Below are 27,374 nucleotides of genomic sequence, written 5' to 3' on the forward strand. Positions count from 1 at the left end.
ACACACACTCCAGTGGACCCCTTGCTGTTGACACAGGTGGTGTCATTAAAAGGGCGACATGATGAATGATGTGGAAGAGAAGAGGCAGGCTTCGATCCTGCTCAGCTGGCACACTTTCCACTGTGTGTGTGTGTGTGTGTGTGTGTGTGTGTGTGTGTGTCAAATGTGCAGATGGCTTCAGTGCATCTATGCTTCATGAGAAATCTGTGCTGCTGTATGTCAGTCAAGGTCAGACATGAATGTGATTTCAGGGCAACAAAGCCTGGAATTAAAAAACGAACAATGCACACTTTTTTTTTTTTTTGCTATGATGCATTAAGGTGAGAGCTTAACCTCACAGGCCACCGTAGGCTTTGAGCCCATCACCAGCTGATTCTTTTCAGAGCATTGTGGAGCACCCTTTGATCTGAGGACAGGGATGTAAACATCTCCGAAGCGGAATAAATCTCTGACTTCCTCCAAAGCGCCACATCAACAGAAGGTAAAACCAACATTGTTGCAAACGAGAAAGCGTCTTCAAACAGGCGTCAGTCAAGCAAATGCATAAACTCAAAAAAAGGTCAGAAATGTTATGAAATCCTCAATCCACACCAGAAACATTTGTTCCTAAGCCTGTGGCTGAACTGTCAAATAAATGTTATTTAATCTGTGAGAAAGTTGCAAATGAAGCCAGAAGCTTCACTTTGTTGGTGTTGTTTGTTCCTCAAAAAGACCAAAAAGATTAAGTGAGCCATGTGTGACAGCGTGTTTGCATATTTGAGTGTTTGTCCAAAGAGCTTGCATGTGTGGTGCGTTGGAGCATCTCTGTTACTGTGTCATGTCACTAACACCAGCCTGCTCTCTCCTCAAACACCGTGCACTGCTCTCATCTCTCATTGGCTCATTCTCCGTCCATCCGTCTTTCTCTGTTTCATCTTTTTTTAATCAACGACCCTTCAATCAACCGTGGCTCCCCCCCCAGTCGACCAAACCGCTGAGACATGTGTTTCCGCTTTGAAAACCTGCAGTAAAACCAGAGAATCGGGGCGAATATAGTTCCAGGATGCTGAAGAGGGCTCTCGTTTATAAATGATCTGCACTCTGCGGTCAGCCGAGGGTGGAGTTATGGTTATGAGAGGCTGATGCGCCGGAGCCGTGCAGCCCGACGCTCGTTAGACGGAGATTTAGCCACTTTCACCGAGCAGGGCTTGTCATTTGAACGAGGGTTACGGCTTTCTGCGGTGGTGTTTTGGGGTTTTCTCATCGTAATGACAGAGCGAGGGATGTGGAGACTAAACTAACTCCTAAAATTCTGATATAAGTCTCATTAAATTTATCAATTCAACTCTGCAGCTCTGTTTCCTTTTCTTCACCTTCATGTGCTGTTTCAAAGAGCTCTGAGGTTTTTAAATGAAGACACTTGTTTTGCATGAAAACAGCCGCATGTAATGAAACTGACTGTAAAATGAGAATAAGCCTTACAAGAAATACAAGAAGCACAGAGGGCATGAAGGCAGCAGTGGAAGCTATAAGGGAACCAGTGCTGACGGTTGGCAGGAGGAGGAACGACTCTGGTTTCTGGTTTGAAAGTCAAACACTTCGCGTGACCAACTGGCCGCTCGACTTTCTCCAGACTCGCTGCTACTGAGGGAGGACGGGCTTGGCTTGCATGACTGCCGTGTTCGCTGGTGGAAACTCTGATCCTACAAACTTCACGAGTGTCAGAAAAACACACAAAGTGTGTCAGGAAAATCCTTTTTAGTGCACTTTATATGTGGAAGAGAAAGCAGGGTGGACATTTCTAGAAGGCCTGACAGGTGAACACTGTTCTATATTTATTTATTCTATATTTAAGTTTGACAGTTCACCTGATTTCTGTGAGCAGCGGTGGTGCCTGATGAACTGCTCTTTCCTCTCATTGTGTTCTGTGCTGCCATAATGCTGCGGGCTGATGGGTGTTTCTGTTTTATCTACCATCATAATCACTTCACTTTCGTGATACATCAAGTGTTTTCATGCTTTAAGTCTGAAAGCTTACTTAAAAATCACACGTAAAAAATGTCTGACATCTGAAAATTGAGTCACTTTGGCAAATTTGTGATGCTGTGATGCTTCAAGGTTCATGATTTGATTCACTATTAGACGGATCCTGAGATCAAAGAACAAAAACAGAGCGATTTGGTACCGCAGAGACAAAGAGGGACGTCTCCACAGAGTGTGAAGCCTGTTTGTAAGCAGAGCAGCAGCTCCATTTAGCAGCCAGCTTCAATCTGCTGCTCTGACTGTAATGGATTTTAAATGTGGCGAGGAGGAAGGCGGCAACATGGCAGGGGGATTACCTGAGTGAGTACAAGTGCTGTTTTTAACTTGTTAGAGGGTAGAGGAGCCATATTGAGGCCAACACACACACACACACACACACACACACACACACACACACACACACACACACACACACACACACACACACACACACACTCCCCCACACACATGCTGTCCCAGTTTCCCAGCCCCTCTTCTATGCCAGAGCATCCATCTCATCTGCAGGTCACCCCTGTTGCCTCCAAGGACAAACAGCCCATTAGCTAAATGAGCCTGGGGTCCCGTGCACCTGTCACACACACACACACACACACACACACACACACACACACACACACACACACACACACACACACACACAGAATCGTAAAGACCAATAGATGTAGGCACATAGCAACACAAGACAAACAAAAAAAAAACATGCAAAAGATAATAATTCACGCACACACACGCTCAAACACACACACACATACACATACACACACACACACACAGGAGTCCCCAGCTCGTTTGAAGCGCCCGTCCTGCAGCAGAACAGGAGCCGGCAGTGAGAGGACAGCAGCCAGACGTGTTGGACAACAACAGGAAAACAGTTGCTGTGTTGCTTTCTGACACACACAAGGCGGGACAGCGGCAGCAGAGACGCACACACGTGACGTCTGCACCTCTTCAAAGCCTGCAGGGTCACGCCAGCAGACCCGACGGCGTGCGAGCATCAGCCGGGCTCGTTTCACTCATCCTATAACTGCATTAAGAGAAGAGAGTCCGAGCGTCGTGGCTTCTGTTCGTGGAGCTTTTGATCGCATCACATGATCCTCGAAGTTAAATCTTCAGAAAATGGTTAAAAAACAAAACAAAGAGAAAAACTAAGATGTCGCAAAAATGGACTTTGACTCTTAAACTACTCCGTTTTTTAAGACATTCAAAGTCACGTTAGGAGCTAGCTGCTCGCTCAAATCACAAATAAACATTTCCTCAGTCGGCTGCAGCTTTGCAGATCATCTTAGTTTTATTTCTCCAGGTTTTTGGTTAATTACCACAAGAGGAACTGGAACTGGAAGAAGCGGCGCTTTAAATTCCATTTACCTGCTTAAATTGATGGTTAATCCTCGTTTTATTAGACTCCCAAAACTTTCACCACCATCTATTCTGGAAAAAATGATCTAAAGTTGGAACTTTCCTGAAAGTGAATGGCACGCAGGCCCAGACTGTACCGCCAATGTATAATAAATCCCAGTTTGATCATTATATTAGCGATCAAAGCTCAAATATAAATCATCACACATCTATGTGGAAAGTATATCTTTACAAAATCCCACCAGGGCCGGCGTTCCTTCTGAGCTGATCCTCTGCCGACCCACTTTTAAAGATTTATTACGCTGACTTTCTAATAACATCCTGTCATTCATCAGTCACGGCTCCATTTGCACCCTGAAATTAAAGTCCATACCAGCAGATTTGAAAGGTGCATCAGAGGCAGGGCCGTACTTTGTAGTTCAGAGAGAACAGCCGGCAGCGCGGAGCTCCAGCGTGAATCGGGCCCCATAACCCTCCTCATATTACTGCCTTGCTCTTCATTTAAGTACAGAAAAGCACTTGACTTTCCATTTTTCATATTACAACACAGTAATTTTCAACATAAGTCCACCTGGGGATTGTTATTCCTGGATCCTGTGATTCTGTGAATGGTTATTGCTCTCAGGGGCGCAAACAAAAAAAAAAAAAAGAAGAGGAGTCTCACGCAAACGTCTGCTCCCTTTTTATCTGATTTATCTCCAGTCCCTATTGGTGGAAACTGAAGTGGTCACAGGAGACTCGCTGTTTGGCAGCCGCTCAAGTGGACCCGAGAGGGAAGAGCAAATACAAATGTAGGACACGGGAGCGAGGTTCCTGTGTTGACGGGCAGTGTTTACAGAGGTCTGTCCTGCTAGCATCCTGCCCCTGCTGGGACTCACTGTTCCTCCAATGGAATTCTGGGTCTTTGAGTTTATTTAAGATGCAGCTTAGAGGTCAGTGTACCAGAGGTTCAGCTCGGGCTGTTTAGACAACCTTGGACAAGAGTGTGGAAATATTTCGAGCTATATTCTCTGGAAGGTTATTTTAGGATGCGGTTTAGTGGTTTGGTCAGGCGTCTGACAAAACAGATGCTTTTGTCGTTTGCAAAATGTCATGATGACAGATTTTTTGCAGTTTGGGTCTCAGCTTTGGTCGTCATTCCTACTGGTTTTGAATGAGAGCTGGAAACATGGCAAAATGAATGCAGCGACGTCCAGCAGTGCAAGAAACAAGCAGTCAGGTGATCAGACAGGTTGTATATGAGCCACCTAAAATATCTGTAATCATCCCTCATTGCTAAGTGTTGTCACAGGCGCAGGCTGTCAATCAAAAGAAGGCGGGCTTAACCTGATACGAGCTGCAAACTGAGCTAAAAGAAATTATTTCACCAATATTACCTGTGCCATGACAGCATGCTAGGCTAAAGATGAACCAGGAAGTTAATCTGTGAAGTGTAACGGATGCTAATAACAGAGATTAAGAGCTGCTGGAAGTGGAGGTGCTGATGGTGCCCCCAGGCGCAGCGCCCCACCAACTTTCCATGTTTTCTCTTTGTGATTATTACCATATTTCTGACTAAGCTGCCAGCCTCACAAAATACATAAAAAAGTATTTATTACTGTTTATTTTTTATCATTTGCATCACGGTGATGCATGTCATCAATCCAGAACCTGCAGAACCAACCCGTGGAAACCTGCTGGACTGCACTTGAATTTAAATTGGCTGTTTTCCATGCGGCCATTCATCACATTCAGCGGAGTGTGTAGAAAACTGCAGAGCAATCGCAGCTTCTGCTCTCCTTTAGGCTCTTCGCTGGTTACATTATGAAAGCGCACACCACTACACACCTGTCTTGAAGACCTCGTAGCGAACAGAGAATCCCGCCCCGTGCGTCTCGTAGTCGGAGACGAACTTGATGAGGAGCTGGCTGCCGCTGGAGATGATCGGAGACGGCGCGATCTTCCCGCAAAACTTCCCCAGCATGGGTGAAAGCTCGTCCCCGCCGTTGTAAACCTCCACGTAGTCGTACCTGAAGGAGGAGAGAGGAGATGCAGGTTCAGGTTAACGCTGCAGCATAAGAGCTCAATACAGATGGGCCGATCTTTGGATGAGCTCATAATTGATTTTTACATTAACCTGTCCCAGTGGATTACTGGGAGCTGCTTCTTCCTTCTTCACTGTTTCATGGGTGTTTGCTTGAATGCACACAGCTGCTGAACATATGCATGAGGAACTGTTCTGTCTGAGCCTAATTTATCCGTCCAAAACCTCCTCGAAAAGTTAATTAGCTGCTCTGTGATTAGTGGCTATGCAATTTAAACAGGCATCCAGCTGATTTTACACGAGAAAGTCAGTTTACGAGATATTTAACAAAAAGCTGGAGCTGCAATCTGGAAGCATTGAGGGAAGACACCATCCCGTTGCATTATGGGAAATGTAGGATCAAGCATTTTGAAGCTTTGCTCATACCTGGCTGCTATTCTTTTCTAAATCTGCCTCTGGCTTTGAGGTCGGAGTCTAACTTTCTTTTTGTAAAAGGGCATATTTACAAAAACTGTCATCATGTCTGAACATGCACTGTTTAAATGTTTAAATTTGTCACAAAGTGCGAGTGAAGCTGAAAAGACGCGCCCACGCTGAAACCACAAAAAAGGATGTCATCTGTTTTTCTCAAACATGTCTTGCTGACACTGAGTGCTTCCTGATTTCGACTGAATTGAGGCGTTTCCCCAAATACCAGCAGGGTCAGCTGATCTGCTTTGTTTGCACTGTTTCGTCCTCTTGTCCTCAGAGCTGATTGCACTGCAGGACCGTGAATTATGACAAGTGAACGACGGAAGTGAAGAAAATCTCAGATTCAGCAGCTGGATGGTGAATTATTCAATGCATGCAGCAACATCTGCTTCTCTACCGTCTAATGCTCCGCACGGTGAAAAGATCAATATCTGTGGTCATATTATGTCAGCAGAGATGTCACAGATAGTTTGATGTAAGCTTCATTTAATCTCCAAGAACAAGGCACTTGTGTGTCTCCAGATCATGTGCACATTCAGAGAACATCATATTTTTTCCCACAAGCGAGATATCTGATCACATACTGCATCCACTGGTCTGAAGTGAAAAATGAGCTTGTGTGCGTGCTCTTCTGCTGCTCACGCTGATAAGAAAGCATCAGCTCTGTCTCAAGCAAAAGAGGAAAGACATCAGATTTGGGAAGGAGGGTGGGAAAGGCAGAGGCGGAGAGAGCGCGAGGCGGCGACACATGGCAGCGTGAAGCTCTGAGGATCCCAGTGAGAGACTTCATCAGTCTCCGCTGTCTGCACGGACCTCCCACCACCGCCGCGGCACCTCATCCTTTACCTGCCGACACCCTTCTGTCCACCCACTGTCCGCTTCACAACATCTCAAGTGTGTGTACTCTGGAAGCGCACGCCGTTTGTTTGTGACCTCTGTGAAACACGGCGCGGCATCTGCAGGCGTACTTCATGTTTGTTTTGTATGCGTGTCACTTTAAGAGCATTTTTAAGTGCAAGTAACAGGAAAGTGTGTTTGTGTGAGTGTGTAAGTGTGTGTGTGTGCGCCCTGATAAACACCTCCCCTCCTGCTCTCCCTGTGGCTGATTGAATCAGAGCCTGTGGAGGATTCACATCGTTTACAGGAAGCTCGCCGAGGTGCAAGGAGAGTTCATGACGAATGAACTGATTATACAGGTTCCACACTGCAGCTAAAAACATGACCATGGCTTTTCAACGCCGAGCCGCGAGCAGAAGAGTTATGTTCCCGCTGTCAGCTGCTTCATTTTTAAAGTTTTTAGATGGAAACTCTGCAGTATTTCACAAAAACAAAGGGGAGATTTGTTAAGATTGGCCAACAGCGTACATGCACATATTTCTAGCTGCTCTATAAGGCTGTGATCATCTAAGACGTCCCCTCTGACCGTCAGGACGGGAAAACTCCGTTTGACGTAGCCTGTGACACCTCAGACGTCCAGACTGTGGAACATCTTTCCTGGAACATGTAAATCAACCTTCACAGCAGCAGACCATCCTCATGAAGCTGCTTTTCAGTGCTTCCTTCGCGTTCTCCTGCCATGTTTTTCACATCTGACATTCTTCTTGTTTAGACATTTGTCTGTTATTATTGCCATGCTGTCTGAAAGCACTGTCTGACTGTTTGGACAAGTGCTATACAAATAAAGTATAAAATACAGAACTTGTGATATCATATAACAAGCTTCTTCCTCTTGCAGGCAGCTGTGGAAACAGCTTTGCCTGGCGAGCATCTACAGCTGAAAAGAGTAAAGAAGTACAGCAGAGAACCACATCAGCGGTGGTGTCCTTGACCGACACAGATAATCTATACCAGCTTTGGGGTCTCTGCACTGAAGCTGGGCTTGACCTCTGACCTCTCTGTCACAGCTCTCAGGTCAGAAGGTGTGTCAAACGAGTCCCTCCTCCGCTGAAATACACCTTCAGTGTCACTGAAGTGAGACTTCAGGTTTGGGCTGAAGCTCAGACGGTCAGCTCGTCTCAGACTGAAGGAATTCAGCTGCTGACCGCTGAGCTTCCTAACAACATTAGCATGCAGACAGAAAGCTTGTTAGCTGGTGCTTTTCCAAGAGTCTCTTCACGAGTTTGACGTGGGAAACTTGTTTTTCTCCCCAAATCTCTCACAGACATCTTGAGTTGAAGGTTTTTGCCTCTTGATTTGACCAACGGAGAGCAGGTAGACGGACAGAGCTCCAGAACATCACTCAGCACAAATAAGTGTTTGCTTACAACAGAAATGTGGTCATTTATTTTATGACGGACTGGAAATGTCTTGAGCAGTGGAAGATGTGGACACAGAGGCACGACTGTTAAACTTTTTCCAAAAGCACATTTTGGAAACGGTTTAACCCACAGACGCCTGATTTCTAAATGTGCTTCTTCAAAAGATGATTCCTCTCTTTTGTCTTTATTTCAGTGAATACGCAGACAGGAAACCAAAGGCCACTAAGACATCCCTTCATCTTAAACATCTGAAGATGTTTTAGTTTAACTTTCACCAGCAAAGCCATGCGTCCATCGGAGGGACACCTGATGAATACAGTAGAATCTGACACACTCTTATCGGAGAAGTTGCAGTTAGCAAACACATGACAATTAAAATTGCATAAACAATCAATAGAAATTAAAAAATCGACATCAGCAGCAGCAGCAAACCTGCAAAGATGCAGAAACAAGCTCAGCCTTCGACTGGTGAAACATGCTGGTCAAGCTGCACTTTACTGCTGCAGCTGCATCCTCTGAAAAGACGAGTATCAGACTCAAAATCATAAACAATCCCAAAAACATTTGTTCAATTTCCACATTGTCGAGCATCCAGTGATTGTGAGGCCGGTCTGTTCACACACATTATGTATCAGCAGCGCTGACAGCTGAGGGCATAAACAATGTTTTCCATGTTTAAATCGAGGTTTCTGAGCCGGAGGTGTGTGAAATCTGTTCTTTCTCTCTCCATCTCTGACTTTATGCTTCTCTCTGTCTCTCCATGTGTTCGCAGAAAGCTTTACATGCCCGCTGAGAAATGGACTTAAGTGCTCACTTGTAAAGTCTTAGTGCTGGCGGTGATGTTTAGGTGGTGGCGTTATTATTCACAGCATCAAACTTCCACCTCGCTCCCCCTCCTCTCTCCTCTCCTTGCAGAGGCTCATAAAGTAAGAGCCATGGGGAGAGAGACGGAGGGAAAGCGTATGAGTGTGTGTCTGTCTGCATGCAGATGGCTGCACTCACTCAGCCGCTCGCTCCAGCCAGTCCTGCAGGCAGTCGGTGTTTACAGAGACAGGCCGTTTAATGAAGTGGGTCCATCTCTTCACACTCTAGTTAAGGAGAGAGTCTCAGTCTGCAGCCCTGCAGCTCCTCTCCGCCCCCTCACATCACTCATTAACCACACCGGCTACTCATGCCCTCCAAATGCAGCTGTCCGTGGCAAATGCCTTGCTCAAGGGCACAACAATCGCCAGTCCATCTGAGGGCTGGCAGCAGATGTTCAGATTAACATTCGAGGTGATTAACCGGCACGGTGATGTACAGAACAGTGCAAGTGGACTAAATGTTGAGCTCGATGAGCAGGAGGTGAGAGGGAAGGTCAGGAGGTGCACACATAAATGATGCATCCTGAAGAAGTGTTGGTTCCAAGTTCAGGTTAACACAATGTGGGCTGTCCTGCTCTGTACCACTAACTGAAATAAAAAACACCAAATCAATCAGTTCATTCCACAGAAGCTTTAAAATGTGCTTTTTCTAAAACAGAGAAAAACCTGTGCAATGTTTTTGCCCTGGGCTTTGCCTCTCAGGCTGTACGCCACCATCATCTGATTGGTTGGCTTGTTGTGGTCATATTCTGCCTTTCAGAAATATCTGCACACACATTCAGGGCTGAAAAATTGACCACTTCTTCACGCTTTGCAGCTACTCATTATTCTGCATGATGAGAAGTTTCATTTTTAAGTTTAGACCTCTTCAGTTCAGAAGCTCCAAAACAAGAATGTGAACCTGAGCTGAGATTGTTCTGCTGATAACATACATAACATAAAAATATAGTAACATAAAAATATAGTTTCAGTTTTCCCTCGTGTGAAACCACGGCTGCACCATCGGCTTCACCCTTAAAGCAGCAGCAGATATGCTTTATTTAAAATTAAGACGTGGGTGGTTAGCTAATCAGGAAAAAAGCAACACCTACAGGAGCTCTCAGATAAAAATAAATCCAATTAATTAGAGCGAAAATCCAATAAAAACTCTAATTATTAAGATGTCTCATTATCGCCCACACACTTTGATAAGTGACCCACTAAGATAAGTGACACAGTAAGTACAAACTGACCACATGCAGCGACCGCTGAGCAGCGACACTGTTGCCAAATGTAAAACAAAAGGCGAAGTGGTGGATAACCTCTTTAAATAAATGAGATGCAGATGGAGGAGGGGAGTTTTCTCACAGTACTGCATTCCTTCCTGCCTTCTTCCCAAGCTACTGAGCTATGAGCAGACACCCCGGCCCTGCCGCTCATTAACATGCTCGTGGTGTTGTGTTGTGCCCCCCCCACTCCCCCGCAGCTAGCTTCTTAACACATCTGGAAGGTATCTCGGGAGCGTTTACGGGGCGAAGTTTGAGCCGTCGTTACGTTCGCCTCCTGCAAAGCGAAGCCGGAGCCGGGGCTGACTCAGTGTTTCTGCAGAGCGGCCTCTCTGTCGTCCACTCCTTCCATCCACCTCTCTTTCCCTCCACCTGGATCCGTCTGTACAAACACTGTCTGCTCTCCACCTTCCTCTCCAGACATTAAAAGATTCTTCCGAAAACTTGCATCTCTCTACAAACCAGGTGGCTTCAAAGGAAACATCCCACCTCTGATGCACCCAAACCAAACTTCTAAAGTTTGATCGAGTGTCAAGGCATTCCCACTTCTCCCCAGAAGGCCTCATCCACCTCTGCTTCATGCAACACTTTCCTTCATTACCCTGAACGGCTTTCAACAACCTCAAGAAAACAGTGTGAACTTGTTGCACTCATCTGCTGACAGAGGAGCGACTGTGCCAACAGCATCCAGACGGCGTGGTGCTCCAGCTGAGAAGAAGGGCGTCACGCCCCTTTATCAAAACCCAAGAGGCAGTTGGGTTTGATAAAGGAGGAGGGCGTCATGCCCCTTTATCAAAACCCGACAGGCAGTTCAGGCGAGTGTTTCTGCCTGTGGGATAGTTTGATTCTTGAGGGTCCGGCACCTAAACCTGAAGGTTCCTCTTGACTCATCATTCATGGGAAGAGGAAACTGCACCAAATTAAAAGAAAACACAGGAAACATTGACAACTCTTCTGTTACTTCCTGTTTCCTGTTTATTGTGCTACCTGACCGAGCTTTCACACCACCACACACTCCACACTCCACGCTTAAGTGTACTCCATCAGGAATTTACGACAGTGACATGAATAAAGAACAAAGCAGCTTCTCATGAATGTGCAGGTGCTTTAAGCTTCATTTAAATCAAAGAATATGCGATCTATCACAGTGTTTTCTGACCTGGTGTCACATTATGACAGATTCTGCACATTACAACCCAGCTGGGACTTTTTAAAGATTCAACTGTGCAGGGAGTAAAGGGCAGCATACTTTAGAGTTCAGTTGATCTTTGGGCTCAACACCGCCCAGGATATGGAGGTTGAAAAGCTATTGAGAGCTTAGCCGCATTGTGCTGTCTAAACAATGGCCGTGCCAGGTGAAACGCTGTCTTTAGATCCATCCTCTGTGCAACAACAAGAGCCTGAAATGCACACACCCACTACAGCACGCGCACACACCCGCCCTTTTTATCACATGTGAGGACATAACCTTGACTTGATTAATTTCCAGGAGATATAGCATAACTTTTACCACAACCACAACATGTTTAACCTCAAAACTGAAGGGTTCACAGTGTGACACCAAGCTTTTTGTCTCCAGGAAGTGCTGCATGTGAGTCCACAACAACACACACACACACACACACACACACACACACACACACACACACACACACACACACACACACACACACACACACACACACACACACACAGGGGAGGCTGCAGGCTACAATGTTCAGATTCTGCCATACACGAGTGGTTTCTGTGTTTTAGTGCTGACAAACTCAGCCTGACCAGTCGTTCTGAGCTCTGCTGGGAGGCTACAGATGGCACGTGTGCGTGTTGTATCCGAGTGTGTGAGCAGAAAACACACTATGACACCACCTGCCACCACACACACACACCCACACACACACCAGTCCATCCCTCCCCGTTTCTCACCTCCCCCGTGTTCATCGAAGAATCTACATCATCTCCCTCTCACCGCCTTACTCACACTCTCACACACACACACACACACATACACACACACACACACACACACACACACACACACACACACACACACACACACTTGAGTCCTCACTACAGCTCGAACCACAAATCATACTCTTAGTCAGTTTCCTGCTCGCACACACACAAATATTTGCAGAAATACTCACTTCGATTCATAGCTCACCCACATGTGCACCGGTTTGTACTTCTGTTCTTGTGAGGAGCTTCATTCTTAACAGTGTTAAGACGCGGTGAATGGGATGCAAGTGCACAGCTTCGCAAGGCATTATGGGACAGCAGGTGGCGTGGGATTGAGCTCAAACACAAGAAAAATGAGGGCTCGATGACAAAGGGCGAAATCTACCTGGAAGTTCTGCAGAGATTTTCTAAAAACCTCTTTTGTGTGACGCTTGCCTCCATGATTACAGGTAGAGCGAACATGAAGTGCTGCTTGGCGCAAAGTCATGAAAATGGCTGGATGGCAGATTGCTTATTTACACAATGACTGCTAATGAGCAACACTTGTTAGGCTTGTGCAACCCTGACTCCTCGAATTTGTTTGTCCAGTTGCGCTTTGTGATTATGCCTTAACTGCTGCCTGGTGTATAACATATAACATAGAAACAATATAGGTGTAATTTCAAGGAGAGTTGGGTTGTGATTGACAGCGAGAAGCCAGAATGGGTGTCCTGAAAACTAACCTACACCTAAATATAACCCTGACCCCAAAACCTTAAGTCTTAACCCCAAAACAGCCTTTTGAATAAGTGAGGACCACAACTCACCGTCAGCATCAAAGTAATGGTCCTCCCAAAGAGGAGAGACTCGTTAGTGTGAGCAAAACTGCTCATTAGAGCTACGAGCACTCACTAGATGCCATTTTCTCTCACACACATGAAGCACACACACTCGTAACACACACTCATACTCAGAAATACTTACTCGTGCCACCCGTCCACCCACACACATTTCATTTTATGACCACGACTGTGATAAAAGCAATAAGCGCACATTTGAAAACAAACACTGATTCGATTATCCATTTTTTGGTAAACCTGCCGTCCGCAGAGCGATGACGAACACTTCCAAAAAAGGAGAAAACGTGTTCAGGAGAAAACCCTTTTAAAACGAGTGAGATCACACACACACAGACACACACAAACTCCCTCCTCTACCCAAAAAATAAATTGGGCCAAGCAGCCAAAGTATGAATATCCTCATCCTTCACCTCGGCTGTGCAGATACAAAGCCACGGCAGCACAATCCTGCTGGGAAATTAAAACGGAGACGAGGAGGAGGTGGAATTTGTTCTCATTTAGGGAGCCTTAATCTGACAGAGGAGGGAAGGAGAACGCCGGTTTTCCCCCCTCTCTCTTTTAGGCAGACTGTTTAGGGACCCTGAAGGATGAAATGAGATTCAGTGGGGTTTAATATGGAAAAGCTGAAAAGAACGAAAGTCAAAGTCGACGTTTTGGGGAGAAGTTTCTCTCGGGGTCAAAGCAACTTTGCGTGCGTTTTAACGGAAAACAAGGTGAGCTGGTTCCTCCATCTGAAGTCTGTCTGTGAGTTCAGACTTAAACAAACACAGAGGGGCGTTTCCGAGTCCGTACCTGAGAGACTTGGGAGGAAAAAGGCCTTTTGTCAAGCGACACTCAATCCACACCTCTCTGAAGTGAGCTGGGGGCAAAGCAATAAACACTGTGTCACTTCCACTGCACTCTGACATGTGCTAACCCTCAACGCGTTCATCTGCACTCACACAGAGGCCTGGCTCACTATACATCCACCTCTCCTGCTCCAAAAACATGTGAAATTAATTAGCTGGCTCTCCTCAGACTCACATATAGAAACCCCAGCAGGGACTGCTCCGCTTTGGCAGTGAGGGAGTCGAGTTGACGGACAGATGGGGAGGCAGATACAGTAGAAAGATAAAGAGTTGGACGTTGTGAAATAGCCTTCATTTCAGAGTGGCTTTATTAAAGCTGAAAAGCCTGCTGGTGTTGTCACTTAACGAGCTGCATTTGAGAAATAAACCGAGTTAAAAGTGGATAAGAACATTTGCCAAATTAGCTTTTTCACTCACGCAAACACACACACACCAGAAAGACTCTTCTGTTCTTCGTGGATCGCTGCTTTCGGAGCTGCAGGCTAACACTTTAGCATCATGAGCGACAGAAGGAAGAGAGCATTGTCGGCTACATATTGCAGCAGCATCTGAGACGTTTTTCAGTGTCGCGTTACAGTTCAAATTAGATATTACACAAAGATGACATCCTGCTGTGTGAACTGACCTGCTTTTAAATTAAAAAGAGGTGTTTCACACAGAAGAGCGGAGATACAAACCACAGCAACACTGTCCAAAAAGTAGGCTAATTTATTAAGCTAACAGTGCACTTCCAATGTTAGTAAATGCACAGGCAATGTGTTTAATTGTTTATTGCTGTTTAAATAAAGCCATAAATTTCTTTACTGGACTTTACTGAAGATAAGGACAGAAAACACAATAAATTCAAAGTTATGATGCACTTTCATTGATTTAAAAACCCAACATCGTGTAATATAGTTGAGCAAAGCCTCACAGGGAGCAGCTGAAACAAAAAGATTGGTGCTTATGCAGTAACGCATAAATTACTTAGACTATAAAGGGACCATTTCTCATAATGAAGACCATTACTTTTAAACAATACAGGACTCTAACGTAGGGTGGAGAATTGGGAATTGCAAAATTGTGCTATTATTATACATTATTATTACATAATTGTGCTACTGATCCAAACAGCACCACCACTCTCACTGCTTGTTAAAGGATACTTGTCAAAAGTGACTGGTATTAGTGTTCACTATGCTCTAATGTTGGCAAGTAATCCCAGAACCAATCACGCTGTGGTGACACACACAGATCATTCTGCTCTCAACACTGGACTAACACACCCATTTCCTGAAAACCTGTTGTGTTTCCTTCAGTCAGCAGTCTTATTTAAAATAGCTCAGAGCTCATGACACAGTGAACACTGAGTCACTCCTGTGCTCGCTGCACTCCTCCAAGCATCCAACAGTTAACAGAACGCAGCGTCGGAGACCCAAACACGATCGCAGCCACAAAAACCAGCAAACCACAGTGTAACTTCAGAGAGCTGCAGGTTGTGTTTAGAGTGCAGAGCTGACCTGAAAGATCTGGGTCATCATTCATGTTACATCCATCTATGCATTTTATTTTTGGTGTGTATGCATATGTGTGTGTGGACATGCATTACAGACCGCTGAGGACATAAATCTGTTTATACAGTCACACTGTGGGGACTCACTGTCCTTATGGGGACGAAACACAAGTCCCCATAGTGTAAATCATCAAGCTTTTGGGTGTGTTATGGTCAGAGTAGGTCTCCAGGAAATGAATGTAAGTCAATGTAATGTCCCCAGAAGCTATGGAAACACAACTGTGTGTGTGTGTGTGTGTGTGTGCTTCCCACACACTTACCACACACTAATCTGTTTATCGTCTGCCCACAAGATGCGTGTGTGTATCTTCTACCTACATGTCTCAATGGGAGGTCACCCTGGGGCGTTTCTACACACAGATACAGCACATTCCTCCACAAGCTGTGAACCAAAAAGACTTTATTGTCCACGCTGACCGTGAGCGGCCATTAGGCTTCGATGGGGGGCGGGTTTCCCGTCGCGCATGTTTAAGAAGACAAAGCCCTCCAGGCCGCTCATCCTCCTCGGAGGTCAAGACACGGCTTCACCCCTGTATGCGACGCTGACCTGTCCCAGGCGTGACATTGAGCTTTCAGTGGTCTTATGAGTTCACAAGGAGGCAGATTTGTGAGTCAGATGAAAGACGTTAAGTCATTTATGATTGGTGGATGGTGTCTTGTGACTTCCGGGCCTTTCAGAAACACATACGGCACTTTATTTTACAGATTTCATGAAGAAAGAAGGCTTGTCTGTAATGCAAATGTGCATCTATCTGTCAACATTAAAACTGTGATCGAGGCACTGATGTTGAATTCCTAAAATCTGCTCAATCTCTGGATATTTTAAGCACTTTAAAGTTCATGTTAGGCCATTTTTGCATTTTTTTGAGCCAACTGGACAGGTTTTTCTGGACCTGAGGCTGTTTTCCCTCAGAGCTTAGCTGAGGTGTGAAAGCTGCTGCAGTTGGACTGCAGTCCAGAAAAACAGTGGAAAGCAGATTCCCGCGGAGTCCAGACCAAAGCTTCCCAAACTGGACGCTGAGGGACATCACTGGTGTCACATTAGCGTCCTTTGTCGTCGAATGAAAAACGTATCTGAAGCTTCACTTTGAAAACACACATCTGTTGAATGTTATGAACTCCTCTTGCATCATGACATGCCACACACACAGGCATGACTCATTTTCCCTGCTTTCAAACGGCACCAGGACCAAAGTAACAGTAAAATAAAAAGAAACGTCTTCCGTGTTTGCCAAAAAATTGTGCATTTTTCGGGGACGGCGCACCGTGTTGTGATCCACGTCTCTAAAAGGAAGAAAAGACTCACAGTGTGGATGAAGCCTGAGCCTCAAATCTCCCAAAGACTTGAAGATTTCAGAGTCCAACCATCCATCCTCACGTGGAACATCCTCCCTAACGCCTGCGCCGCTTTGGATAAATCCTCCAAACTTACTCAAGCAGCCAACCCAAAAATCCAGCAAGCCTCCCGCTTGTTGACATCTCTGTCGTTTTCATGCTCACTGTGCGTCCAGTGTTCACAGCGGATTTAAACGTGGCGAGCTTTAATACAAGTTAACAGCCAATCGGAGCTGTGTGCAGAAATAGTTCAAAACAAGCTTTATCGTCACTGTAAAATCCAACTGTTTACTCTGATAGATGCCCCTCTATCATGCATAACAGCATGTATTTTGCTTTGGGAACATCTGGAGTGTATCAGCGAGCGCATCCTGTAAATCCTGGGGTTGCAGCTGTGTGTGTGTGTGTGTGTGTGTGTGTGTGACGTCGCTGACTGGGTTTCCCCCCCTCTCCCCCTGCCAAACTCGCTCCTCGTTAATCTGCTCGTTAAGGATCTAATCTGACGTGTTTTCATTTGTGTGTGAAAGCGTGAGGGTGTGTGTGTGTTTATGTGCGACTCACTGATGAGCAGGGAATCCACAATAGCTCTGATTACATTTACAGCAATTTGTTAGTTTTATTGTGTGTGTGTGTGTGTGTGTGTGTGTGTGTGTGTGTGTGTGTGTGTGTGTTTGTTTGTGCGCTTCAGAGTGCTTTTTCTTAGCTGTGCATATCTATACACAGTGTATTCCTGCGTGTGTTATTTATACGTGTGCTGATTCATATGGGAAGCAGAGTTTGTGGCTATAATTGTTTAGAAAAGCGAATCCAAACAATGTACAGTTGCATAAGAGAAACAATAGCAGGATTCAAAGTTCACCCTTCCGTCCGTCAGACAAATATTTGCTCCTGAGAGACGAGAGTCGGCTGGTGAAAGTCAGCCAATAGTCTTACTCTGATCTATAAATGGTGGAAAGGAGGAGTTGTGTTTATTGATAGATAAACTTTCTAACATTGAGTTCTGGGGCCAAGCAGAAACATTTCAACCCGTGAATGTGCAGTTAATCGTTAATTACTGATACTGATATCAGTGATGTCAAATGAACTAAAAGGATCAATTCAAGGCTCATTTTGACGGACGCGTGTCCTCTCACTCTCTGGCTTTTCTGAGCTTTACATTAGAAAAATGGCAGCTTTATCGAACCTCCACGCCAGGGAAGTTAAGTAGTTACAGACAGCAAGAACAGCAAATAAAAAGGAGACGTAGAAAAAAGAACAAACAGACAATAAAAAGTCGAAGGAGACAGAGAGAATATGGTGAACAGGAAAAAAAATGGGCTGAAAACATGACGAGTGCACACGGAGTTCAGACTGTGAGGAGAGAGAAAGTGATGCTGAAGGACGTGACGGGATGAAAACAAGCGCCCGAGGGTGGAGGAGGAGGAGGAGGAGGAGGAAGAGGAGAGACAGGGAGAGGTCTGTCACTGAGGTCAGGATCAGACTGACCATGCCAACCAGCCCGAAGCCCTCTGTCTCTCTGAGTCTGTCTGTACTCTTCTTCTTATCTTCCACCTCTCTCCCCTTTGCTTACTCCTCATCATCGTTCCTCCTCGTGTTCCTCCTCTCCTTCCACTTTAATATCTAACGTCCTGCGAGCATCACGCTAAACAACCAGGAGCGATTTCATGATTAAACTGACGTCCTTGGTTTTAGTACTCCCTTTAGTAATCCCAGATTGATGCATCACGGGAAATGTAGTAGTTTTGGGAAACAAAGATGGCATATTGATCTGTACATCTGCTGCTCTATTAAAACCCTGTGAGTATTCAAATCTCTTTTGCCTGAACTGGTAATCCTGTTAATTGTTAAATCACTGTGGAAACAAACGAAACTGAAAGCAGAAATCAGACGTTTTAGTCCCAATTAAAAGCTAAAACTGTTAAGGTTTCATGAATATTTTCTGCTTAAACAAATGAAAAGAAATTACACATGTGCCAGTGCGACACAGAAAACACAATCTGAAGCGTATTACATAAGACAGGACAATTACTGCTTCAGACTACAAACAGGAAAACAAAACAAATACCCATCTTTCATTGACCGAAGTCTCACGGCTCTTCTGTACTTCAAAGAAACAAATGGAAGGAACTCATTGCTGCAAAACACCGAACAAACAACCAAATAATTTTTGGAGGCTCATGCCTCAAATTTCCTTGGAAGCGAGCGACGGGCTAACCATTCTGTGACAGCGGCACATTTAGCCTTCCTGTTTTGTGTGGCCGCCGTGGAACTGAAAAATACAACCATCTGGAGGGGAGGCTTTTATTTTCTTTAAAACTGGCAAAGTCAGACCAAACGCTGAACACAGGGCCGCTGGTGGAACAGCCCTCAGTCTACAGCCACATAAAAAAGGCTGAGATTCAATAGAATATCTGTTCTGCTGCTCAAACACGAGACTAAACAACTCATGGGGCTGTTTGGTGCTTTCGCAAGAAGAGGTCATCAACAACGAGCTGGGAACTAAAGTTTATCCAACTGTTTATCATCCATTCAGCAATTCATCCCTCCATCCCAGAATCCTTTGAGCCATCTGATGATTCATACATCTGTCCCACATTCTATTACTGAACAACACATCTCCTCCATCCACTCACCCATTGATCTATCTCTTTGAGTCATCCATTCGTTCAGACATCCGACAATGCGTTCATCATTCATCCAGCCTTCCACCATGCATCCGTCCATCATGAGGTTCATCCATCCATCATCTTTCCATTTGTCAAGCAGAAATTCATTCATTCAGTGTCCAGCAATTCAATCCACCAATCGACATGTCCATTCACCCACTAATCCTTCATCCATCCATCTATCATTTCATCGTTCAATCATTTCATCCATCCATTCATCCTTCTTTCAATACATCGGCCTCTCTCTTCATTCTTCTATCCATTTATCCAGCCAAACATTCACACATCTGCTGATCCACTGATCAATTTATAGCCATCTCTTCATCCATCTGCTGATTCTTTCATTAATCCTGCCATTCTTCCATCAATCATCATCAGATTCACTCGTCCATTCCTCCTCCCTCTGTCCTTCATCCATTGTCCAGCAGCCCATACGCACTCATCCATTCACCATCTATCCATCAGTGCTGCCTACCATCCAATTAGCGATCAATCGATCTGTCCATCCCTCCATTATCAACAATCAACCAACAATCAACCAACAACAACAACAACATAACCAACAATCGATTCATCTTTCATCCATCCATCATTCATACCTTCACTGACAAACTGCAGAGTCCTAACGCTTCCTGAACATTTGATTGGTTCTTCGACTCTGAAAATGTGAAGTGACTGAAAAACAAAATCCACAGCTGACGTTACAAACAACACAACCCCCCCAGTTCCTACACATCTACGCAGACAGATGCAAAAAATGTGTGTTTGTGTTCATGTGGAACTCCAGGCTGCAGGACGTCGGTCCTGTGACTGTGCGTCCGCCTGAGGAACCTCGTTCTTTTGACTAATCACTTGACCTTTAGACATAAGGACCAACTGGTCTTTCCATCACATGTGGAGGAATTTATAGCTTGTCCATCTATTTCTTTCTCTCTCTTGTTCTGTCTTCTCATATCACAGGCTGTTACTTACCATCACGGGATGGTCAAGATGTTGCAGCTATTCTGTGACGAAGTGTTGCTCTTTGCTGTGCCCAACCACTTACTAGAGTCTCCAAAGTGATCGTAAAGTTGAATCAACACCTTTCAAAAACAGTTTCAGCTAAGAGCAAACATTGTAACCTTAATGAGTGCAGGATTTATTGTAGGTTGTGGTGTAAGGTTGCATTTGTTCCACCTAATCAATGATGGATTTCTCCTTAAATGACTGTCAAACATTAAATACTATTACAGCTTTGTCTGGATATTTCAGATACAAGGATTTTTCAGCCATAAAACTCCACACAGATCAGAGACAAAGTAAAGGAAAAACCATCCATTGTCTTTGTAAGTGCTCCTTAACATTGATTCTACAAGTCTGAGGAACTTTGATGGAGGGATGATCCCACTCTTTTAAATGTTTAAAAGCTTTTAAATGCTTGTGGTGGAAAGCACATCGCTCCAAAAGCTCCCACCTGTGTTCAGTTGGGCTGATATCTGATGACTGTGAAGGCCATAAAATATGATGACTTCCATGTTCAGTGACCTCTTGTGACCATTACAAACCCATAAATCCAAGATGTGACATCAAAAGCCTTTAAAGTAGCTGTGTGTGTGTCAGTGTTACAGAACTGTGTGTTAGAGGATCTGCAGAGCATGCACACAGTAGCTGTTTGCTCCACAGAGTGCACATGAAGCATACTGTAAGTGACAGAAAGTTTGGTTGCCTCTGTGCGACTATGTGTTATGTGTGTGCGTGCTGTGTATGTGTGAGGTGCAGCCTGTGCCAGTGCAGCCTCGTGTAGGAGGAAACAGTTCAGCCAACTCCTAAAAAGATGTCCCAAATTATCCCGCCACCGACGCATGTTCCTTACCCGTGCCTCTGCTCTATTTCACCGCGCTCCGCAGGGATTCACTTTGTCGGCCGCGCTATTTCAGACGTGGACGTGAGACAAGACTTGTTCTGGTGCCGCTCCAGATTGGCCGGGGAGGCAGAGCCGATGGATCTTAGCGTGTCTGAACAAAAGTGTTACTGGTTCTCGTCTACACCAACGTCTGTTCGCTGAGCGCAGACTGAGCCACTTGAGAGTTTGTCGAAGTAAAAGGTTGTCGTTGGAATTATCACCCAGACTGGCTGTTTTACAGAAGCTCATGAAAGCCTTACGAACCTCAGACTAATCCATTTAACATTTAAGTTCCTCTGTAAAGATGCTACAGTACGTGTTTGTCATGCTGTACATTTGTGGTTACATTTGTGTTATTTTTCTGACATCGAGCGGCACTCTGTTGGTTAAATAGAATTATTTTTTGTGACGAAGGCGTCATTGTTTCCAAACTGGCGCATCATCTAATTTTAGCAGAAAACTCCCCCGAAGTTTCAGTTTCCTCCTTCATGAATCACACTGGCAGAAAACATCTCAGTATTTTTAAAAACACTGTAATTAGGCATCGTAATTACAAACCGTGGGTCACGAGGGCGCATCGGGAAGATTCAGTGTGTTGTGTGACACAGATGTGGACTGCGTCTGCTCGGAGACGCCACTGTTAAGGCTTCTTTGTTTGGCTCGTTGACTGCAGACGTGTTTCTCAGCGCTGGAACATGTTTGTTCCATTTTGGTCCAGTAAATCTAATTATGGGACTGGGAGAGATGGGCAAGCAGCGACAGGCTATCAGATGAGGGGGGAGGGAGGGGGGTCATTCCAATAATAAATTACGAGTATAGTTGAATTAAAAATGAGATAGTCAGTCGAGTGTTGTTGAAACTGTCCGGTAAACTAAATGCCACTGATTCGATTTCCCGACAGAACATTAAAAATCCATCTGGGAAATTCAGTGAATCTCAACCAGCTCAGTTACTATGAGGGTTACTGGGTGAGAGTAGAGGTAAATACACTCTGTGCTACAGAGCTGTGGTTCATCTGCAGCCGAAACAATCAGCCGATTAGTTTATCAACAGATAAACATTCAGCAAAAGTTTTGATCATCGACTAGTTGGTACTTATTGAGTAAAATAAGGAGAAATAGAGCAGACGTCAAAAATGAAACCAATCCAAACTATCATTCTGCTGTATGTGCCATCTGTTTTCACTCCTGATGATCAGATGGAAAGATTTAGCTTGTGAGCTCTGTTCGTTATCGATTGACATGCTGACTAATTTCCTTGTTTTGATTCATTGACTGGTCTACGTAAAACGAAACATCAGAAAATAATTTTAAAAAAGTCATAGTGACGTCTTCAATTGTCTTGTTTTGTCCATCCAACAGTTCAAAACCCAAACATGTTTGTTTACAGCGCAGCAGAGAAAATCCTCATATTTGAGAAGCTGGAATCAGAGAGTGTTTGATGATTTGGCTTTAAAGGGACTTAAAGGATGAACTGATTGCAACATTGTTACACTAATCTTCTGTCGATCCACATCTGACTTTTGACCTCTGATGTCTCTGGACACTGGCTGATGTGTAGATGCTCGCTGTCCCTCGTGTGTCCACACTGAAAGTCTATCAGCAGCGGTTAACGCACCACCTTTAAGACCTCACATTCATGGTAAAACATTACAGTCTGTTGCTGTTTCCAATCGCGTTGCTGACTGGACGGGATCACATTTCAGAGCTGACGTCGTGTTTGGTGGCATCAAACAGTGAAATCAAACTCTTAAATATCATCTCAGGAAATTTTTAAGTGGGACTGCGGTCTTGCCAAAGGCTTAAAGCCCAGCTCAATGGGCATATTTCGAACATTTGACTCCATCCCAAAAACAACACCGCTCCTGCCAAGTCAGAGAGCTACGAGCTACACCCCATCATCATCCAACATAAACTCACACAACAAATAATGAAAGCAGCCGAGCAAATCGGAGGCCCCTGACAAAACAGTCAAATGACATGTTAAGGTGGCTGCAGGGTGGCCAGGCTGGTGAGCCGTCACAGGTTTGAATCCTGTGGCAGTAAATGTGGAAATATGTGCAGGCTTACCAAGAAGTGTGCGTGCAGCCAAAGTCAACAGTCCCACCACAGAAAAGGAGCCTGGACAGTGACGAACAGCGAGAAGAGCCTCTTCAGATCCACAAAAACCAGCCTGGAAATCTGATGACACTTTGTCACCGTTTGAATATGAAATAACCTGATCTTTCTTCGTCTCTGGAAACCTTCCTCTGGTTTTTTCTCAGACACAAGATGGATAAGAACGTTTTACCTACATGTTCAGCCCATGTTCACCTCAAATGAAATCATAATATTTGACTTTACAACGCCTTATTCCAGCACATTAACCTATGGAAAAGTAATTTAAACAGACAATAATACTCTGCTGGTGGTGTGCTACAGCGCCAACCACTGTCTAAAATTTTATCACCAAGATTTACTACATTTCATTAAGTACTTAAACGGCATTATTACATACTTAAACTGCTCCCAGGGCCATCACACAAATAAGGTCGTTACAGAATGAGCGTTTCCAGGTAAAAGCTTTCCTAACAGCACAGAAGAAGGTGTGTGATCCACTGAAAAACACGATATCCACTCTCTGTCCACAACGCTAATGGTTTATTAGTCCCTTGGTGGTGAAACATGATCCGATAGTATTGGAGGACCCCATCTGTGAGACAGCACCGGACAGCCAGCCATGATTTACACAGGAGCCGTTTATGGAGCTTTTAAAAAAGACAGAGAAGCCGACACAAAAACAGGCTTATTTATGGAGGAGAGCAACACATGGGCTGTTGTGTGGATGCACACAATCGAGTGTGTGTCTCTGGGTCAAAGAGAGGGGGGTGTAGAGGTTGTGTGTCTGTCTGCATGAGTGCTTGTTTACAGGTTTTTGTAGGCTAACGCTCAGGAAAGCACCATTATGTGCAGGAATGACTTGTGATGCATGTTTGAGTGTCTGTGTGGAAAAAGCATGTTATGTAAGAACATTTTTAAGTGTTTTTATCCAGAAGTATCACCTGCCTGGCCTGTGCAGAGCCACATGAGCTGGCTGATGGTGAAAGGAAACTGGGCTGTGTTAACATTTACTTTCATTATTTATTAATCTGACAATTATTTTCTCAATGAATCTGCTAATCGTTTGTCTATAAAGGAAACAGACAAAAGTAGATACCATCAAATCACTTGTACGTGGCAAAAAAAAACAAAGGAAAGCAGCAAATCTTCCCATTTGAGAAGCTGGAACCAATGATATTTACAATATAAACAATATTGCAGCATTAATTTTCTGCTGATTGACTAATCGATGAACATGGTTACAGCTACAATTGGAAATATAAAGGCGGATGAACAAGCCCAAAGTAAGAAAATCAAACTGCAGACAAAGTAAACAGCTTCAGACAAAACCGTCAGCTTAGAAAAACCTGACAGCAGCACTTCCAACAATTTGTAGGATTAGATTAGATCCTTGAGGTTCAGAAAAACTCCTCCAAATACAAACAGGTAAACTCTGCCTCCAAATGAAAAGCAAACACCATCTCTCTCAAAAAGCCGGCGCACTCTGCGTTTCTCCGGGTTTACTCTCCTCTAAAATCCTGCCAAAAAGCCTGAGCAGAGACACAAGACACCCTCCCTGCTTATCAAGTATGAATTACAAAACCCATCAAACCCCATTTCCTCTGAAGCTACTGCCAGCAGCCTCGGTGCCATATCCTCCAGATCCCTGAGAGCAGATGTAGAACTCCTTGACCAATAGGTGGCAGAGTTTCACATTGTATCCAGGCAGGATTGAGGAGAGAGAGCAAAGGAGGGTGGGAGGAGAAGGGAGAGAGAGTGAGGAGTGAACTCTTACTTGCAGTCTCGGTCCTCCAGATCAAAATGCGGATTGAAGTTGATGAGGATCTTCTGACCGGGCTCTGGGGCCGTGATCACCCACACGCACTGCTGGGAGGGCGGGTACGCGCCGGGGTAGCCCGGGGAGGTCAGGTAGCCCGCGGTGTGAATCTCTATGTTCCCCCCGCATTTATCTGCGCCGCAAGAGAAGGCAGAAAGTTGGTCAGTTAGTGGAGGGAAATGCACTTTGTAGGCACTGAACTGCACTTAGATGCTGACCGACAGCACATTTTAGCGTGACGATTAAAGTACATGAGCAGGGGTGGGGGTGAGGATACTAAGACCTCCAGCTGCGGATCATCATAAATCCAAATATCCACCAGAAGAGTAAAAATTATGTTGCGACAAAAGCGGAGATTTATGCGCCAAGCAACGCATCCACACACTGTAACAATAAATTCACACCTCAGGAAATTCTAGCAGCTTTAAAAAGGCGATAAATCAGAGGAGGTGTGGTACGGAGCGGCTCCTCCGCGTCCCTGCCATAAGGTGTGATTACGCCCATTAAGGTGAGGCAGGCTTGCTGCTGCTTCTCCTGCAAACAGGCGGGATGGTTCCGTTTAATTTTCTCAATGAATGATTTATTCAGCCGCTTGTATCAAGCTTCAGTGGCAACACGCGCAAAAGCTCCAAAATGCGTCTTTGCGTGGCTGACGCGCCAAAAGACCTTCATGAAAAATGTGTAATATTTTTATTCTAATGAGTAAATCTTAACATGGGGACTTCTAGTGTGTCTGTGATGATACATCGTCAGTTTGCTGTGATTGTGAGGCACTTTGTGCATCTTTTTATCGCTAAACATGTTTACAATAATCCGGTCTCGGTACATTTTTGGTGTATTTTGAGTAATATCCTTCATTGTTTTCCTCTATTAGAGTAATTACAGTAAAAACAGTCTGTACGTGGTCTAACTTGAGCCCCTGCGGACGTGCTCTCACAGGGAAAGCCGAGGCAATAACAGGTGAGAGGCAACAATGGTGCAAAATGATGCAAAATGGATCAATGTTCTGCCTGTTGTCAAGACACATGCATTCAACGACGAGTCAACACCTACCAGTCTGAGTCAACGAGGCAACCAGGATGACTTGGGTGAAAAGGAACAATAGCAATCCACAAGGCATCCTTAGATTGTACAACACAGACATTCTGAAAAGAAAATAAAGACAAACGGAGGAGGGGAAAACGTCCAGAGGGGCTTACGTCCAAAAGAGAAAAATAACGGAGAATTGTCTCAAAGTAAGAAATGTGGTTGTTGTAGGGACCCCAGCATCCTGCGAGCTTCAGCACCAGATCCCCGCGTCTGTCAGGGACCAACTTGCCATCCCCTGGAATCAAAAAATAATCCAAACGCAGGAAATAAGACGAAGAATCAAAAGGAAAATTCCGTTCGCCAAAAGTGGCAGCCGCGCGCCCTCGATTCTCTCTCAAACCTCTCACTTCTGACACCAAACAGGAGCGACGGACGTACTTCCAAGCGTAGAAACGTCAAAGAGAAATCTGTAGTTAAGCGGCATTCAGAGAAAACCAACAGCGAGGAACATCGGAGCGCCGCTCCTCTGATTTTACTCCTTATTTCAGCTCCGCTCTTTCTCCGCCTCTCTCACCCCGCAGCGACGAACTGACCGTCACAGCAGAAATGTCAGAAATACGAGGCGAGCCGTGAAAGTAACAGCGGAATTTCCACTCCCCAAATTCCTGCCGCCAGACGCCTCTGCGCGCAACCAGCAGCGACCGACCGCTACAAGGGGCTGGAGCAAACTGACACCGGTGCGCCCTCTGTGCGCTCCCGACGCATGCGAGCAAGAGAACTGCGCACGCAAACTCCGGCTGGCTGGCATGTGAGCGCGGCGCAAGCGGTGGGCAGTGTCCGCCGGGCAGTCCACATCTGATCTTTGTTAAACCGACGATCCAAGACACATGTATCTGAGCCGGCTCCGGTGACCTACATCTGGCAGCTTGGCCCACTGACTGAATGTGTTGGTTTTGGTTGTTTCAGTGATGAAAATGAAGAAATTGGCCAAAATATTCAGGCTTGGAGACATGTGAAGCATGTAACTGCGTTTTATTTGTTCCTTTTTTCCTAGTCAGTGACTATATTGAGCTGTAAAACTTAAACGATGTTTA

At 45.0% G+C, this 27,374-nt stretch overlaps 1 protein-coding gene across 4 annotated transcripts in view; it reads right to left on the reverse strand.

Moving 5' to 3' along the window:
- The window catches only part of LOC143328967 (neuropilin-1a-like), a 71,787-nt gene extending 44,727 nt beyond the window's left edge, over window positions 1-27,060 (reverse strand). For all 4 annotated transcript variants that reach the window (XM_076744534.1, XM_076744533.1, XM_076744532.1 and 1 more), the window contains exons 1-3: window positions 26,305-27,060; window positions 25,210-25,384; window positions 5,206-5,387 (exon numbers count right to left, since the gene is read on the reverse strand). In XM_076744534.1, the coding sequence (XP_076600649.1) occupies window positions 5,206-5,387; window positions 25,210-25,384; window positions 26,305-26,395 (448 nt within the window). In that variant the 5' untranslated portion in view covers window positions 26,396-27,060. The remainder of the gene's footprint in view (window positions 1-5,205; window positions 5,388-25,209; window positions 25,385-26,304) is intronic.
- Between the last annotated feature and the right edge of the window lie 314 nt (window positions 27,061-27,374).

This window comes from Chaetodon auriga, chromosome 12, assembly GCF_051107435.1.
Source record: "Chaetodon auriga isolate fChaAug3 chromosome 12, fChaAug3.hap1, whole genome shotgun sequence".
Classification (NCBI taxonomy): Eukaryota; Metazoa; Chordata; class Actinopteri; order Chaetodontiformes; family Chaetodontidae; genus Chaetodon; species Chaetodon auriga.